This window comes from Austrofundulus limnaeus, unplaced genomic scaffold, assembly GCF_001266775.1.
Source record: "Austrofundulus limnaeus strain Quisiro unplaced genomic scaffold, Austrofundulus_limnaeus-1.0 Scaffold117, whole genome shotgun sequence".
Classification (NCBI taxonomy): Eukaryota; Metazoa; Chordata; class Actinopteri; order Cyprinodontiformes; family Rivulidae; genus Austrofundulus; species Austrofundulus limnaeus.
In genome coordinates, this window is record NW_013952519.1 from 469,042 (window position 1) to 485,215 (window position 16,174).

Genomic DNA, 16,174 nt, shown 5'->3' on the forward strand with positions numbered 1-16,174 from the left:
TTACAATGCAGTTGAAACAATAAAATAATAGTCATATTACTAAAACAATCATACTATTATGAGACAAAAAAAGTTATAATATATTATGAACATAAAGTAATATTACTACAAAAAATACATTTGTACCAGAATACACTCAAAATAATAAAAAGAATAAAGTCATAATATTACCAGAAGTCATGTTATTACAAGAATAAAATCATACAAAAATTCTGTCAAAATACTGAGAGATTACAGTTATAATACTTTGAGAATAAAGTAATAATAGTACCAGAATAAATTTGTAATATTACTAGAATAAAGTCATAACATTATGAGAAATCCTACACAAAAACGCAGTCTTACCACTGTGTTAAAATGAGAAATGTTGGCATCTTGTGAAGTTATACTTCGGTATAACTTTATCAAAATGTCCTGATGCATCTCAGTAATCCAGGTAGAAAAAAAATCAAAAAGAAAAAATAAATAGGTCCTCTGGATGGGTGTTTCTTTAGTGAAACTGAGTTTCAACTGAAGCTCTTCAGACTGAGGAAGTCTCGGAGGAGAGACGAAACGTTTCACTAAAGAACCCATCCAGAAGACCTATTTATTTTTTCTTTTTGATTCATCAAAATGTGTTTGTCATCCCTGATTTAAGTCATATATCAGGATCTTTGTCTTCATACCAAACTTTTATTTAATCCTTTTATGTTTTTGGTCGTAATAGGCTTCCATATCGGCACAGGAAACAAACTCGGTGACATAAGCAGTTTGGTTGAAGTGAAGAAGAGCAGCAAACAGGCTGGAAAGAATGCAGTGAATGGAGAAATAAACCTCAGGCTACACTGAAGGAATCTGTCATCCTCTTTTTTTTTTAACATGCTGCTCATTCTTTAAAACTTATCTGCATCTGTCAAATATTGTTCTTTTAAAGATTTGAGCCTATTTCTACGTCTGCAAAGGCAAATCTCTTCAGTTTAATGACTCAGAAGTGGAAAAATAAGGTAATTTTTAATTATAAAGAAGTGACATGAGAGGATTTTTGAATCAATCCACCACAAAATCAAACTTACCCAGCTTTAAGAGTTACATCTGAAGATAAGTGGGTTGAATTAGCATATTCAGGTCAGTGGTTTTAGGGGGAGCACGTGAGTAAGACGGGGATTACATGTTGATCACATGACTGATAAACCCCAGTGTCATGACACGCTCCCGTTGGGGATCTTCCCTCTCAGATTTGTGTGATTGTGTGCTGCCACCTGCTGCTGCGTGAAAACTCCAAAAACTTCCTCCTCGACATGAAAACCACCCGTTTAACGTCTCAGACCCTAGAAGTTAACAAAAAATTTATAAAAGCAATGATGGTTAAAAAACACAACAACCTAAACATCTTTTAAAGCAGGAAAGTACACATGGCCTGATGTAGATCTATAATTCTAGATGTTAATTTAAAATATCAAACGTGAAAATAAAATTATAAACATGAAACTCATTCATTCATTGTCTGATGCCTTGACTTTTCAGAATTATGTTTTGTATAGTGGTATTAATTTATATTTTCAGATCTTCCAAGGTGCCADTTATGGAACTCTCTGTGCATTGTTACCCAAATCAAATTCTGGAAGTGGTCATTCAACTAGATCTGTTACAAAAGGACAACTGATATTACCAACTTTTAAAAACTGTTACGGCCAGAGGTCTTTCTTCTATGTTTATACTAAAGCATGGAATGACATTCCTCAAAACATRAAGTCCATTTCAAAACTACAGCCCTTTAAGAAGAATCTTGTCTGCCATCTGCTGGACACTTTTTGTTGTGCTCATATTTAGACGTCCTATTTTGCAAATGCTGCCTTCCTGAAAATTTGGTATGCTTGTTTGTCTTTGTGTCTATGGTGTATAATGATGTGATTGTGATGCTGTAHTTCTGAGTGTTTTATGTGCTGCAGAACAGGAACCTGCTGTAAAACAGCAATTATGCTGAGTCAGGCTTGATTTTTAGTAATCTTTTCCTGTTGAATCAATAAATCAAATCAAATCAACAATTTAGAAAATAACACAAGTAGAAATAAAAGAATAAAAACTTACTTTTAACCGGATCTACCTGGAAGAAAAGTTGACTTGTGTGTTGCTGTTGGCAGAGTTGATTCCAATAGCTGATGCAGACTAACTTCGGCTACTACTGCGCCAAATTTTAGCTCAAAATCTGGAAAACTGGCTAAGTTATACAAATTTTTGTGTTTAAGAATCTGCTGCTCAGGACGGGAGACAAAGTGAATGTTCATCACAATCTGATGTCTTCTTTAGAAAAATAACTTTTAATAAACAGCATTTTATCATATTTGTTTATTGTGAAATTTAAATAAATAGTTTATAAATCTCTGAAAAGTTGAAAGAACTGGGGAAATTGTGGATTTGTGTCAAGAAAGATAAAATCTTCAGTGAGTTCTTGACTCAAGTGCTTCAGTTGGCACAGATTAACTTGACCTACATTTTAACTTCTCCCTCGTGAGATTATTATTATTATTATTATTATTATTATTATTATTATTATTATTATTATTTCTGCTGCTGCAGTACGGAGCTCAAACAGTGGCAGCTTACAGTGACATCAAAAGAGAATTAGCATTGAAAAAATAAAATACTGTAATTGACAAATATAACGATACTCGCATTTTACACTGCAGCCATTTTTTATTTTTATGATAAGACAAGTTTTGTTTGCCACTGGAAGCTATGGCCATTTCGACGTCAGGGGGCGGGGTTAAATGGACCTTCCATTTTTTTATTTACTTTTTTTTGCTCATCCTCTACATCTACCTTAGCCTGGCCCTTGCCTTCCTATGCAGTTCCGCTCAATTCTAGTTTCGTTCACTGCTCCGTCTGGGATTTCTCCCATAGACAAGGATTTCTTCGGGTGAATTTTCATCCGGGCCAATCAGAGAACAGAAGGCGGAATTTTGAACGACGGATTTTCTGCTTAGTGTCTGCTAGTTATTTTAGAATACAGCAGCGGAGGAAGTGAATGAAGCCAGTCCGTGTTGATAAGACTTCCAAATTAAATTAAATTTGTCTGACAAAGCAGCAGCTCTCATTTACAGCCGTCTCGTTCAGCTCGGTACTTTTCTCCTCTCAGTAGGGTTGTTTACAGCGCTCGCGATTTCCGGTTAGCTTCTTAGCTTAGCCTCCTTCAGAGTGGAGCAGGCACGCATACATCACGGCTAACCGATCCAATCCTTTTAAACTTCAGCAGAGGCCACGCCTCCAGCAAGAATCACTTCTCTATAGCTGCGAGTCCAGACCCTTGTACGAAGCAAAGTGAAGGACAGGGTTCTGGTTTTTACCAGACTACATCTACCCGCATTCTACTAATGAAAGGTTCAGGTTCATGTATCGCTCCTCAACCACAGGTAAGGCTCTTGTTTTTAGGATTACCATTATTACCTGTATAAACCGACAAAAGATGCAGTTTCACTTTTAAAATAAGCTAACTGGCATCATATTAAAGATGTATCAGAACTCACTTTAGCCGCTAGCTAGCTTAACCGGAAACGTTCTCAAGACTCACAATTTGTTTGTTGGATTTCGTAAGGGGTAATGGTGAAGAGACCCCCATCCTTTTATTTTTTCATATCTCTGAGGTTTATGCGAACTTGCTGCACTACACAGCCTTCTACGTAGGTTATCAGGGTGAACCACTTGTTGTTTTATACAGCTAATAACTAAAATAATCATAAAAACAAGAGCTTACCTGTGGTTGAGGAGCGGTACTTGATCCTGAACCTTCCATCAGCAGATTACACAAGACAAGTGGAAAAATGAAGATTTAACCCTGCCCCCGACGCCAAAATGATGACATCTCTCATTGACAACGTAAATAAAAGAACTCTGCGTTGAAAACTTCTCATCCAAAATATAAAACATAAAATGTGGCGTAAAATAAGAGTATCAAGTTTTTAATGAAAATGTTTGATTTTACAAAGTTTTTTTTCAGTGCCACATCTCTTTTTTTCCATGTCAGTGTACGCTGTCACTGTTGGAGCTCCGTACCGCTGCAGCGTCAACAGCTCAAAACAAAACACCTTAAAGAATAAATTCAGTCCAAGACAGCGGCTCTGCCTCAAACAAGACTTTATGATAACATTAAAAACATCCAGAAAAACACATTACATCAAGTAAAAACTTACCTCAATATAAATTAACACCAAGCCAAACATTAAACATTACTAATTAAAAGAACACATATCTGTATTTATGTTAGATTTTTAAATAAATGATGCAGTTTTAGCTCACTTTGGCTGAAGTTTTCTGAGTTAGTTGGGGCGGCCATCTTTAATTAAGCTGAACAGCTGGTAAGATGTAGATTCATTCTACAGTCGTTCCATTCAGTGGTTTATGGGATATTTTGCTAACAGACAGTCTCATGTGAGTAGTTAGCCCCAGATTTACATGTTGGGAAAGGCACTCTGTAATTATTTTAGCTTAATATCAGTACAACTGACTGAGTTGGAATCATTTTTTTTATGAGTTTATATATATAAAATTAATAAAATCCAAAATACAGCAACAGTAATCCAAAAATTAACAATATCCCAGAAATCTCCACTGGTATAAGGTTGTTTTTCAGGACTTTTTACTGTTTTCCTCTAAGTTGAGAGTCATCTGTGAAGAAAACTGCAAACCTCGTGAACAAAAAGTCGTGAAAAATTGGTAAAAAGTTTACAAATATCAGTTTGGCTTTTTGTACAAATGTAAACAGACCCAAAGGCTGCTTTTAATAAATAAGCAAACAGTAAAAACAAACAAATTGAGGGAGTTTAACAAACCATTTTATTTTTTTGGAGACTTTAGGTAAATAGAAATGAAAATTTAGAAAAATTATGTTTTTAGGATACAATATGTTGGCTGAAAGGAAGCCGCTCAAAGCTTTGTCCAACATTTACTCTAACTTTACTAAAACACAGTATTTAATAAAAAATAAACTCACAGACTTCCCTTTAATGAAACAAAGTGATTAAACGATGACGATCAGTGCAGTAAATCCACTGTGGGAAAAACTCACCAAATAAAGATGTGGTTTTAAAAACAAGTCAGGTTACAGTTCAGAGTCCCAGTCTTCCAGCTCAGAGGGCGTTTGTCTCAGGAGCTTGTCCCAGTAATAATCCATCACAGCGCTGGGCAGGAACTCCTCGTCGCTCACCAGATGGATCATCTTAATGTTTTTCAACATTTGACACCAGTTTCCTGCTTCTGAAGAATTAAAAAAGATATAATTAACTACAGAACCTGTTCAAATACTCGATTATTGAAGCTGTGATTAACCAACCGGGAGTCGGCTCCTGCACAGCAGAACTGCAGCCGCCGCCATTTTCTTCGGCCTCCATGTTTAGAAAGTAGTGAGATAAAGGTTTGTCTCTGAAAGTCACCTGTGAGGAAGTGAAGGTGTTTCCAAAACGATCAAACGTCTCACCTGTCCTGTGCATCGGTTTCTCATTTATTAAAGACTTGCAAACAAATCATTCAGAAAGGTTCAGATTTACAAAAAAAAAATTTAAATTTAAATCAGAGAAATGAGAGTGAAAGCTTAAAAAAAGTTTGATCCTGTGAAATAAGGCCAGAATGACTCTCAGCTACTACCTAACCAAATTTGGGCCCAATATAATTTAAATGAAGGTGAATTTATGGTCATTTTTGTTTGAGGCGGCCATCTTGAATTGACTCCAAAAGCTGAGCAGCTGTAGAACGTTTGCTAACAGTACAAACGCTCAGATGTGGCCTCGTTCATCTTTGGAGGCGAGTGAAAAAAGAAAAGACGAAGCATTAGAGGACATATTACGTGTTGAAACAAAAGCAGTTTTGTGTGATGAGTAGGGCTACCATGATTAATCGATTAATTGACGACTAATCGATTATTAAAATAATCGATGACTAATTTAATAATCGATTAATCGTTTTCTTTTTTTTTTTTGTTCTTTACTTTGTTTTTCTCTCCAAACTGCTTTGACACCTTCCACTGCCACATCTGCCTTTCTGTCCTTGACACACATGCACAGTAGTGGTAACTGGGGTAGGCCGTGGACGTCACAAGACATTATACAGACAGGCTCTGGTATCATGGCTACCTGACAACAGAGCTCAAAGTGTGGGATCATTTTAAGAAAATAAAGAGAAACCTGTGTAATATCTGCAGAGCAGAACTTACCTTCCACAGCAATTATTTTTAGTTAGCATATAGCTAAAATCCAACCATGGTTATATAATAGCAGCTGCATTCTGACGTGATAAGCTCTATGTTTTATATTCAATTAACGTTTGATCCGATTAGTCGACTAATCGAAAAAATAATCGGTGATTAATCGATTATAAAAATAATTGTTTGTGGCAGCCCTAGCGATGAGACGTAGACGTCCTGCTGACTCACCTTCTCCAGAGCGTACGTTGAGCTGACGGGGATATTTTTCCCGAGGATGGACTCCAGCCAGCGCTCCGGAGCTCGGTGCACCTTGCCTTTACTTACGACGGCGCCATCGGCTCCAACGTGAGCCACGTGCTGCTTACCCTGCAGCAGGATAAACGTTTGAGCTGAACCGGAAGGTTCAGAAGAACGTCACGACTGGTCAGGGTTCCCGTTAAAGGAACCAGTCATCAGAGGAGACGACAGGAGCTCAGTCAGACCTTCAAAGTGAGCCGTAAAGAACTGCCTGCTGTCAGGACGCCGCCCTGCAGGAGCCGACGGAGACATCGCTCGTCTTCAGCCCTCGTCTGAACGGCTGCATGTTTTCTCCTCACCTTGAAGGTGGTAAAGTTGCAAAGTTAAATGTGCGTCGCTTGATCTCTGCACAAATTAAATAACTATAATTGGTTGCAGGTGTAGGGGGGACACGCTCACCTGTACCGCCGGTCTGCAGTGATTCGATGTGTGATTTAACATTTTGTTCTTCGCGGTGACGTAAGCTTGTTCCAAATGCTTTTGATGTTGGAGGATTTCCACCAGTTTCCTCTGACAAGAAGCTAAAGCCAAGAACTGACCTTTCAGGAGAGTTTGGTGGAAGTGGTGTGGCACCGTCCTGCAGAAACAAACAAACAGTTATTTAAAAGAATAAAAGTTAACACTAGCTGCGTTTCCATTGGCCATGAAAATGCGCAAATTAGAATTTCAAAAATAAATTTGCTCAATGGAAACACGTCAATTAAAAAAAATTACGTTTTTCGACAAAATGTTTTTGAGCTAGGATGAGGTGGTATTTTGGCCGTATCGAAATTGGTGTTTTTCGCAAAACTGCAATAGAAACACTTTTTTCACATCACAGGAGTCACGTGATCAACAACCGGCTGTTTCTACTGGTGAAAAAGACAACGACGAAGAAGATAACAGGAAGTAGAAATAGTAGTAATATCACAGAAGTAGTATAAAGTAGTAAACTCACCGACTACAATTTCCCAAAAACACAGCATACGTAGCCGCTCCCAAGTAGGGACTTGTCTCTGGAAAGCCTCGACAAAAGACGCCGACGTCTCCTCTGATGATGAGCGCTAGTGTCGTGGTAGCAACATGCTATATGTGTTTACATCCATCACCGCCATGTTTGTAATGACTTATCATGAGCACAAACGTATTCACGCGTGACTTTAATAACTTTTCTTACTTAATGGAAACACCGCAGTTGTGAAACTGTGTTTTATCGACATTAACAGAATATTGAGAAAGTTTTGCACACATTTGCAATGGAACCGCAGCTACTGTTAAGATATTTAACTTGTCTTGAAAAGGTTTTAGCTCATGTAAATTAATTTTGAATATTTCACGACTAAACTAACTTCATTGTTTTTGGATTTTTCAATAATAAATAAATGCTTCTTTGTTCTGACCTGTATTTTTCTTTAAGGTTTTCCTTCTCCAAACACTGCTTATCCACAACAAACGCCAGCACGCTCTGGATCTGCGTTAAAGCTTCTCTGTATTTGTCTAAAATAAATCAGCACAACTGGAGTTAAAGGAATAAATTCAACATCTGTCCAGTTTACCTTCTGTTTGAATATAAATGAAGTTAAAAACAGAGACCAGGTAGCAGATCTGACCTGCATCCTTCAGGTCTTTCAGAGGCCAGGTTGGGATTTCTGTTTGTTTCCTCCTCAGGTCCTCCAGAACCGCCGCCACGGTCATGGAATGACTCTGAGCTCTGAGGACCTGGATCACATCAGAGTCCAGGTTTAAACAAGGTGGATTTACGGTAAGCGTGACGCTTGACTGGATTTAAAGGTAATAAAAAGTCGTACGTAATCAGAGCCGGCAGCGGCATCGTCTCTCAGCTCGTTGGCTCCGCCTCCGACACGCGGCTCTGTGGGGAAATGACCCATGGAAATGACCCGGCACTCAGGACTCACGGTAACTACGACACAGTTTACAGATGTTGACAATCATTGCATTAATAAACATCAGAACACAGCGATGTTCTGCGTGGGATCGTTACGTTGCCCACCTGGTGGTGCTCGCGGCTCCGCCTCCTCAAAGTGCCTCTGCTGCGTTACGGACGTCCTGAACGTGGCGAGCAGCTCCTTCATGTCCTGATCCTTGGCCATGTCGAACGCGCTACTTCCGCTGATCTCTCTGTCGCACGGGTTCGATCCGTTCTGGAGGAGGAGCTTCACCACCTGCAAACATCCAGTGAGTGCTGGCTCTTCCTCCTGCCAGCGGGACGTGACTGGAACGCCTCTGAAGGGAGGCGTCCCAATCAGGTGAACCACCTCAGCTGACTCCTTTCCATGAGGAGGAGCAGCGGCTCGACTCCGAGCTCCGGCTGAGCCTGGCCACCCTACGGAGGAAGCTCATTTCGGCTGCTTGTATCCAGGATCTTATTCTGCTGTTTCTGATCCTGTGCTGGACACAGCTAACTGAAAAGTTAGCTTCGCTAACTCATAATCTGCTAGCTAAAAGTTTGCTTTGCTTTGCTAAAGCCATACTACTAAACTCATTAAAAATTATCAGAAGCTAACACTAACAGCTAATCGTTAACACCTAAAAAACATTATTTGCTAACAAAGATAATAGCTTTGCTAATGCTAAACGTGTAAAAAAAGGAGAAGCTAATGCTAACGGTAACCGCTAAAAAACTCATTATCTACTAGCTAAAATAATAGCTTTGCTAAAGCTAAACTGCTAAACATGTAAAAAAAATAGCAGAAGCTAACACTAACAGCTAATCATTAACCGCTAAAAAACTCATTATGTACTGGCTAATATAATAGCTTCGCTAATGCTAAACTGCTAAGAATGTAAAAAAAAATTAGCAGAAGCTAACACTAACAGCTAATTGTTAACCACTAAAAACTCATTATCTACAAGCTAAAATAATAGCTTTGCTAATTCTTAACTGCTAAACATGTAAAATAATTTGTGGAAACAAACACAAAAGAGCTAACTATTAGCAGAAGCTAACACTAACAGCTAATCCTCAACCACTAAAAAACTCTATCTACTAACTAAAATAATAGCTTTGCTAATGTCAAACATGTAAAAAAATAGCATAAGCTATTGCTAACAGCTAATTGTTAATCACTAAAAAAACTCATTATTTACTAGCTAAAATAATAGCTTTGCTACTGCTAAACCACTAAAAATGTAAAAAATATTAGCAAAAGCTAACGCTAACAGCTAATCGTTAACCACCAAAAAACTCATTATCTACATGCTAAAATAATAGCTTTGCTAATACTAAACTGCTAAAAATGTAAAAAAAAATAGTAGCATAAGCTAANGCTAACAGCTAGTCGATAACCACCAAAAAACTCATTATCTACATGCTAAAATAATAGCTTTGCTAATACTAAACTGCTAAAAATGTAAAAAAAAAATATTAGCATAAGCTAACGCTAACAGCTAGTCGATAACGACCAAAAAACTCATTATCTACAAGCTAAAATAATAGCTTTGCTAATTCTTAATTGCTAAACATGTAAAATAATTAGTGGAAACTAACACTAAAGAGCTCCTTTTAGCAGAAGCTAACACTAACAGCTAATCCTTAACCACTACAAAACACATTATCTACTAACTAAATAATAGCTTTGCTAATGCTAAACATGTAAAAAAAATAGCAGAAGCTAATGCTAACAGCTATTTGTTAATCGCTAAAAAAAACTCATTATTTACTAGCTAAAATAATAGCTTTGCTAATGCTAAACTGCTAAAAATGTAAAAAAAATTAGCAAAAGCTAACGCTAACAGCTAATCGTTAACCACCAAAAAACTCATTATCTACATGCTAAAATAATTCTTAACTGCTAAAAATGTAAAAAAAGATATAGCAGAAGCTAACGCTAACAGCTAATTGTTAACCACTAAAAAAAAACATTGTCTACAAGCTAAAATAATAGCTTTGCTAATTCTTAACTGCTAAACATGTAAAATAATTTGTGGAAAGTAACACTAAAGAGCTAAAAATTAGCAGAAGCTAACACTCACAGCTAAGTTCTAACTGCTACGTCACACATCTTTGTCTTGTTTGAGCTAAAGACTTGGGACTGACACAAACCTGTTGCTATTACCTTGTTAGTTAGCTGTTAGTAGATTTAAAGTTGGCAAAACCCAATTAGGTGGAAGCTAATCATCCGCTAACGGTTTCTAAAAGAAAAGGTTAATCCGCTAAACAAAACATGGTGCTAATAGCTGCTTAGTGAAACCACGGCCACCATCATGACCACAGCTGAGGGTTGGGACAAACAGATCAGTAAATCCGGAGCTTGGACTTTCGACTCAGCTCTTCACCATGTTGGACCGGAGCAACGCCCTCATTACTGAGGCCCTGATTCGTCCATGAAACAAGACTCCCAGAAACTTCAACTCTTCCACTTGAGGCAGAGTCGATTCCTCTCACCTGATAGCTTCCAGAGGAAACGGCGTCATGCAGGGGCGTCACGCCATCGCACTTCCCGGCGTTCACGTCAGCTCCGGCCTTCAGCAGCTCCTCCACCACGGCCTCGGCGCCCACTTTGGCGGCCTCGTGGAGAGCCGTCCATCCTGAAGATTCAAGTCCAGATTTAAGCAAACAGGAGGGAAACTTTGTGCCCGAGAGCAAACAGGAGCGCCCGACCCATCAGACCTGCGTGGTCCTCCAAGTTGACGCCGATCCCAGCCTGAATGAGCCACTTCACCTGCGCCAGATCGTTTCTCCTGCACGCCGTGTGAAGATACGTCTCCCCTTTCCCGTTCCTCTTGTGGAGGAATCTGGGGCGTTTGATTCTTTCATTTCCTTTAACAACAAATGAGATAAAAATAAATCAGAATTATAGAAATAAACAAAGTCAACAGGAGGTTTGGAGGACTTCCAGCTCACCTGACGAGGAGCCTGTGTCAGGGTTCAAACTGTGAGGCGTCACCGACTGGTTCTGGTTCTGGTTCTGCTGATTCACATTTATTTCATGCTTGATCTCTTTTTTGTCGGTCTGTGTGCCTGAATCAACTGCAGTGACAATCTCAGCTGCACCTCTGCTTTGCCAAGCAGGGAGATCCTTCAACAAGCTCAAAGAGTCCTGGTCTGACAGTGCCGCGTCTTCGTCCATCAGGAGGTCTTCCTCAGCGCGTCGCTGCTCGACAAACATTCAGAGGTTTGTTCAACAACAACACAAATGACACGAGAAACGACTCTGAACAATCAGACGGCTGGAAAAATATTTGTTCTGAAAAACCGGACAGCTTTTAGATATTTTACCCATATTTTATTACTTTTAGTGTTTTTTTTAGCTTTGTGAGATAGCATTTTTCTACTTTTAGCTTTAAGCTAGCCTTTCATTACCTTTAGCTTAAAAAAGAATAGATATTTTTTTCACTTTTAGCTAGTATTTAGCTATTTTAGCTGTTACTTTTAGCTTGTAGCTACAGTTTTGTTTTTTTACCCATCTTTGTATAACTTTGAGCTAGTGTTTTCACCTAAAATTGAAAAATAAGCTAGTGTTTTGTCACTTTTAGCTAGTATTTAGCTATTTTAAGCTATTCGGCTTTCATCTCTTTTCCCTTAATGCTAAAGTTATGTTACTTTTAATAAACAATTTCCTACTTTTAGCATGTAGCTACCATTTTCCTACTTTTACCACTTTTTAAATTTATTTAACAAGTGTTTTAGTACAGTATTTTTTTTATCTTTTTTTGTAACAGTTCTGGTTTTTTTAACTTAAGCTTTAAAAACTGATTTCAGCTTCTTCAACAAATTTTATCACTCTGGGTCATCTAAAACAACATTTATAAAAGCAGAATAAAACAGTTTGTAAGTTTTACATTTATTTATTTTATAGCAACCACTAGATGGCAGCATAATATAAAGAAAAGAAACCATAAACACTGAAGATACATTATATTACTTTTAAGATAACGGATCTGTCTTTATATGTTTAATTTTTTATTCAAGATTAAATTTTCTTTTAAAAAATGCAGATAGATAGATAGATAGATAGATAGATAGATAGATAGATAGATAGATAGATAGATAGATAGATAGATAGATAGATAGATATGGTAAAAATGTAAGGATTAACAAGTTTAAAAAGTGTTAACATCTGTAAACAAAACGTTTTTTGTAAAAAATAAACAAAAGTTTTTATTATGGCATAATTATATCTAGCTGCTGTAAATCTCTTATATATTTAATGAATATTATTAAAACAAGAGAAATTTGTGACGTTTGCTATTAAAAAAACAAACAAAATAATCTGAAATCAAAACTTTAAAGCTATGTTAGCCAACTGCTTAGCTAGCATAGCGTATTAGCTTAGCAACTTAAGCTAAGTTTGTTATAAATGCACTTGTACCTGCGACTTCCTGTTAAAAGTTTCTTATAGACTTGTTGAGACAATAAACTAGTTACTAACCTCAAGTTTAAAATTTCACCTGTTGAAATAATCTTCAAAATATTTACTCAAAAATGTCCCGTTTCAGTTCGCAGAAAGTTGATGTTCCACGCATGCGCAGTTTAATGTGCTGCGTTCAAATGCAACACGGAATTATGATAATCATCAAATTTGACTTTAATGGTTTGATAAAAATATTTAGACACAAGGCCTAAAATGTGTCAACTAGTCGACTGGTAAGTGTTTTATAAATAACTGGGTAATAGTTTTAGGTTCCACTAGTTAGTCCAGCCTGGCCTCCTCTTCTTTTTTTTGCTAGAAAGTCTTGAACACTTAAAAGTGTCCATACTGTAGGATTTATACAGAAATAAATGGTGTTATTAAGTTTATAACAAAAAAAAATTATTTATTTCGAACAGACATTAAAACAATTAAAAATAAAATAAAATAGAATGAAACAAACTTAAGAAATAAAATGTAATACAAATTATTTTGCCCATGTGACATGCAAGATTTTATATTTTCTGGTCAAAAAGGAGCAGGAAGAAGATACATCTTATAATGTCCTGCCCCTTTCCTACTTGTCAATGTATAATCAATTAACTTTCAGAACATCAAAAAGAGACAACTTGTTTCCTTTTTACATCATGTTTAACTGTGTAAAATTATTTTAAGTACTATTTATATCATCATTTACATTATAGACTATTGAACATTAAACATCTTATATTGCATATTTTGAAATGAGCTCTGCTTTAATGAGTTTTTTAAATTGATTTACATTTGTAATTTTTTTAACTCATCATTCAATCCATTCCAGACATTTACTCCACACACTGATAAACAAAAACTCTTCCTGGTTGTTCTAATATGTTGTTTTTTTAAAATGTCCTTCACCTCATAAATTATAACCCCCTCTCTGTCACCAAACATTTCCTGTATATTATGTGGAAGTTTTTGATTTCGGACCTTAAACATGAATTGTGTAGTTTTAAATATTACCAGGTCCCAGAATTTCAGCATATTTGGTTTAACGAATAACTGGTTTGTGTGTTCCCAGTATCCCACTTTATGTGGTAAACAGATAGATTTTTTTTTTGTAAGACGTATAACGGCTGTAAATTTGTTTTGTATGTATTCCCCCAAACATCCACACAATATGTTAAATGTGGTACAATGAGTGTGTTATACAGAATAAACAAAGATTTATAATCCAGGACGAAACTAATTTTTCTTATAACAGCAACACTTTTGGCTATTTTAGATTTTACTAGGCTGATCTGTGGTTTCCAGCTGAAGTTATCGTCTAATATGACACCCAAGAATTTTATTTCATGGACTTGTTCTAAATCGACACTTTCAATTGATATTTTAATTGGATTATTTTCCTGTTTTTTTATTGTTTCCGAATATCATGAATTTGGTTTTATCTAAATTTACAGATAATTTATGAGCCAATGCTGTAATTTTTCTATTTCTGTGTTAACCACTTCTGAAAGTTGTTGAATGTTTTCTCCAGTACAGAAGAGTCTTGCATCGTCTGCAAATATAATGTATTTTATAAGGTTTGATATTTTGACWATGTCATTTATATACAAATTGAACAATTTGGGTCCCAAAACTGATCCCTGCGGAGCTCCACAAGTCATGTTTAGTAAGTCTGATTTCTGACCATCTAATTCTACAAATTGTTTCCTTTCTCCAATGTAGCTTCTAAGCCATGCCACCCCTCTAATTCCATACCTTTCCAGTTTTTTTAATAACATGTCATGATTAATGGTATCAAAAGCTTTTTGAGATCCAGAAATGCACCAATTGCAAATTTCTTTTTATCCATATTGTCTATAATTTCTTCTTCTACAAAAATTTAAAGGACAGAGGACATTAAACCTGATTACCCACACTGCTTTAAATAGATATTTATGTTAAAAAGGAGTAAAAATCATTCTTTGCTTCAACTTTAAAGCTGTTTGTGATGCAATAAATCATCTTCAGATGTCAGATAAACAGCCAGCAGGGATTTATATTTAAAACCTTAATTAAATCACAACACTTCATTCAGGTTGTTTGACACTTTATTGACTCAAAGATTACATTGTGTTTCTGAGGTTTAACTCTTAAAAGTCAGTTTTAAACAACCTTTCATTCTTTAACTGAACAGATCTGTGTCTGATGCAGATTATAATCTGAAGCAGCTTCAGTCGTCTCCTCCGCAGATCGCCTTCAGACATTCACGGTGGTCACCTGTCGTTTCTGACTGCAGGACAAAAAAAACACACAAAAACAACAAAAGTTAGTTCATCTGACGCCATGATTAATCATTTCATCGTCTCGGTCAAAGTCGGACGGGTCAGAAAGTTTCCTCTCCTCCAGGAGCAGCTCCAGTCCTCATCAGCAGACGGTTCCTGCAGCTGAAAGTCGTTCGGGTCGGAGGAAGCTCAAAGCAGCGGAGCGTTCGCGTTTCGTTTACATAAAGATGAAATATTGAAGCTGAGAGGCCGTGAGGTCCATCCTGACCGTCAGAACCAAACACGGGCAGGGATCCGGGTTCACTGGAGGACATTTATTTAATATTTAACTAACGTCACTTCTTGTTGTCGGCGCCGCAGCAGAACAAGGTGAATTCAGGAGGAGAAAACCTTGATTAGTGTGAGACTCACGCTGAGCGCAGACAGCAGAGAGCGCTGGTAGAGCTTCTTGAACTCTGCTCTGATGTCCAGCAGGTCGATCTCAGACCGGCTCACCATGATCCGGTTCAATGTGGACTCATCGGTGCCGCCGCCCTGCAGTTCACAAACACAGACTTTGACAATGAAACATAAATGTACTTTTATTTAACCAATACGCTTTACTAAAGTCAGGTTCTGTGTTTAAATTATCAATAAGATCTGAACTGTCCCTTTAAATGAAAGAGTTACAACAAAAACACAAAATAAATGTTTGTTATTTAATAAATACAAACTCCTATGGTTTAGTTTAGCGTTCCGTATGGAAGTCCATTATAGTCATATTATAAAAAAGTATTGTATTCAAACTTGACTCATTTCACTGTTCATTAATAATACGGAAGTTCATTTCTGCCATAATTAAAAAGCATTTTAGTCAAACTGGTTAAATAAAAGTTAACAAAATAAATAAATAGTTAAACTTGGCCTAATTTACTGTTTACTACTGATACGGAAGTCAATTTTAGCCATAATTAACAATTATGTTTCTAAAAACAGGCCTAATTTACTGTTTACTACTGATACGGAAGTCAATTTTAGCCATAATTAACAATTATGTTTCTAAAAACAGGCCTAATTTACTGTTTACTACTGATACGGAAGTCAATTTTAGCCATAATTAACAATTA

At 36.8% G+C, this 16,174-nt stretch overlaps 2 protein-coding genes across 3 annotated transcripts in view; both read right to left on the reverse strand.

Moving 5' to 3' along the window:
* Positions 1-702: 702 nt before the first annotated feature.
* LOC106521853 (putative ankyrin repeat domain-containing protein 31) lies at positions 703-12,928 on the reverse strand. Of its 2 annotated transcripts, XM_014014599.1 has the most exons (14): positions 12,841-12,928; positions 11,313-11,562; positions 11,079-11,228; positions 10,854-10,996; positions 8,460-8,631; positions 8,257-8,369; positions 8,059-8,167; positions 7,849-7,945; positions 6,869-7,046; positions 6,655-6,768; positions 6,401-6,538; positions 5,306-5,405; positions 5,042-5,229; positions 703-1,307 (listed from the first exon to the last, which is right to left on the reverse strand). In XM_014014599.1, the coding sequence occupies exons 2-13, from the start codon at positions 11,536-11,538 to the stop codon at positions 5,075-5,077; spliced, it is 1,695 nt and encodes a 564-aa protein (XP_013870053.1). In that variant the 5' UTR covers positions 11,539-11,562; positions 12,841-12,928; the 3' UTR covers positions 703-1,307; positions 5,042-5,074. The 2 variants fall into 2 exon arrangements, with proteins under 2 accessions (XP_013870053.1, XP_013870052.1); XM_014014598.1 differs by lacking the exon at positions 703-1,307 and having other exon boundaries at positions 4,821-5,229.
* Positions 12,929-14,876: 1,948 nt separating this feature from the next.
* anxa3a (annexin A3a) overlaps positions 14,877-16,174 on the reverse strand; it is an 11,720-nt gene continuing 10,422 nt past the window's right edge. Inside the window, exons 13-14 of the mRNA XM_014014600.1 lie at positions 15,480-15,602; positions 14,877-15,076 (exon numbers count right to left, since the gene is read on the reverse strand). Coding sequence (XP_013870054.1) covers positions 15,017-15,076; positions 15,480-15,602 — 183 coding nt within the window. The 3' untranslated portion in view covers positions 14,877-15,016. The remainder of the gene's footprint in view (positions 15,077-15,479; positions 15,603-16,174) is intronic.

Bases quoted from the DNA above. Each gene is read 5' to 3' on its own strand.
- LOC106521853 (XM_014014599.1), bottom strand. From the start codon at position 11,538: ATGGACGAAGACGCGGCACTGTCAGACCAGGACTCTTTGAGCTTGTTG. The intron at 10,997-11,078 runs GTCTGATGGGTC...TTGAATCTTCAG, and splicing joins CAACTTGGAGGACCACGCAG to GATGGACGGCTCTCCACGAG. The intron at 8,632-10,853 runs GTGAGAGGAATC...GGATGTTTGCAG, and splicing joins TTTCCTCTGGAAGCTATCAG to GTGGTGAAGCTCCTCCTCCA.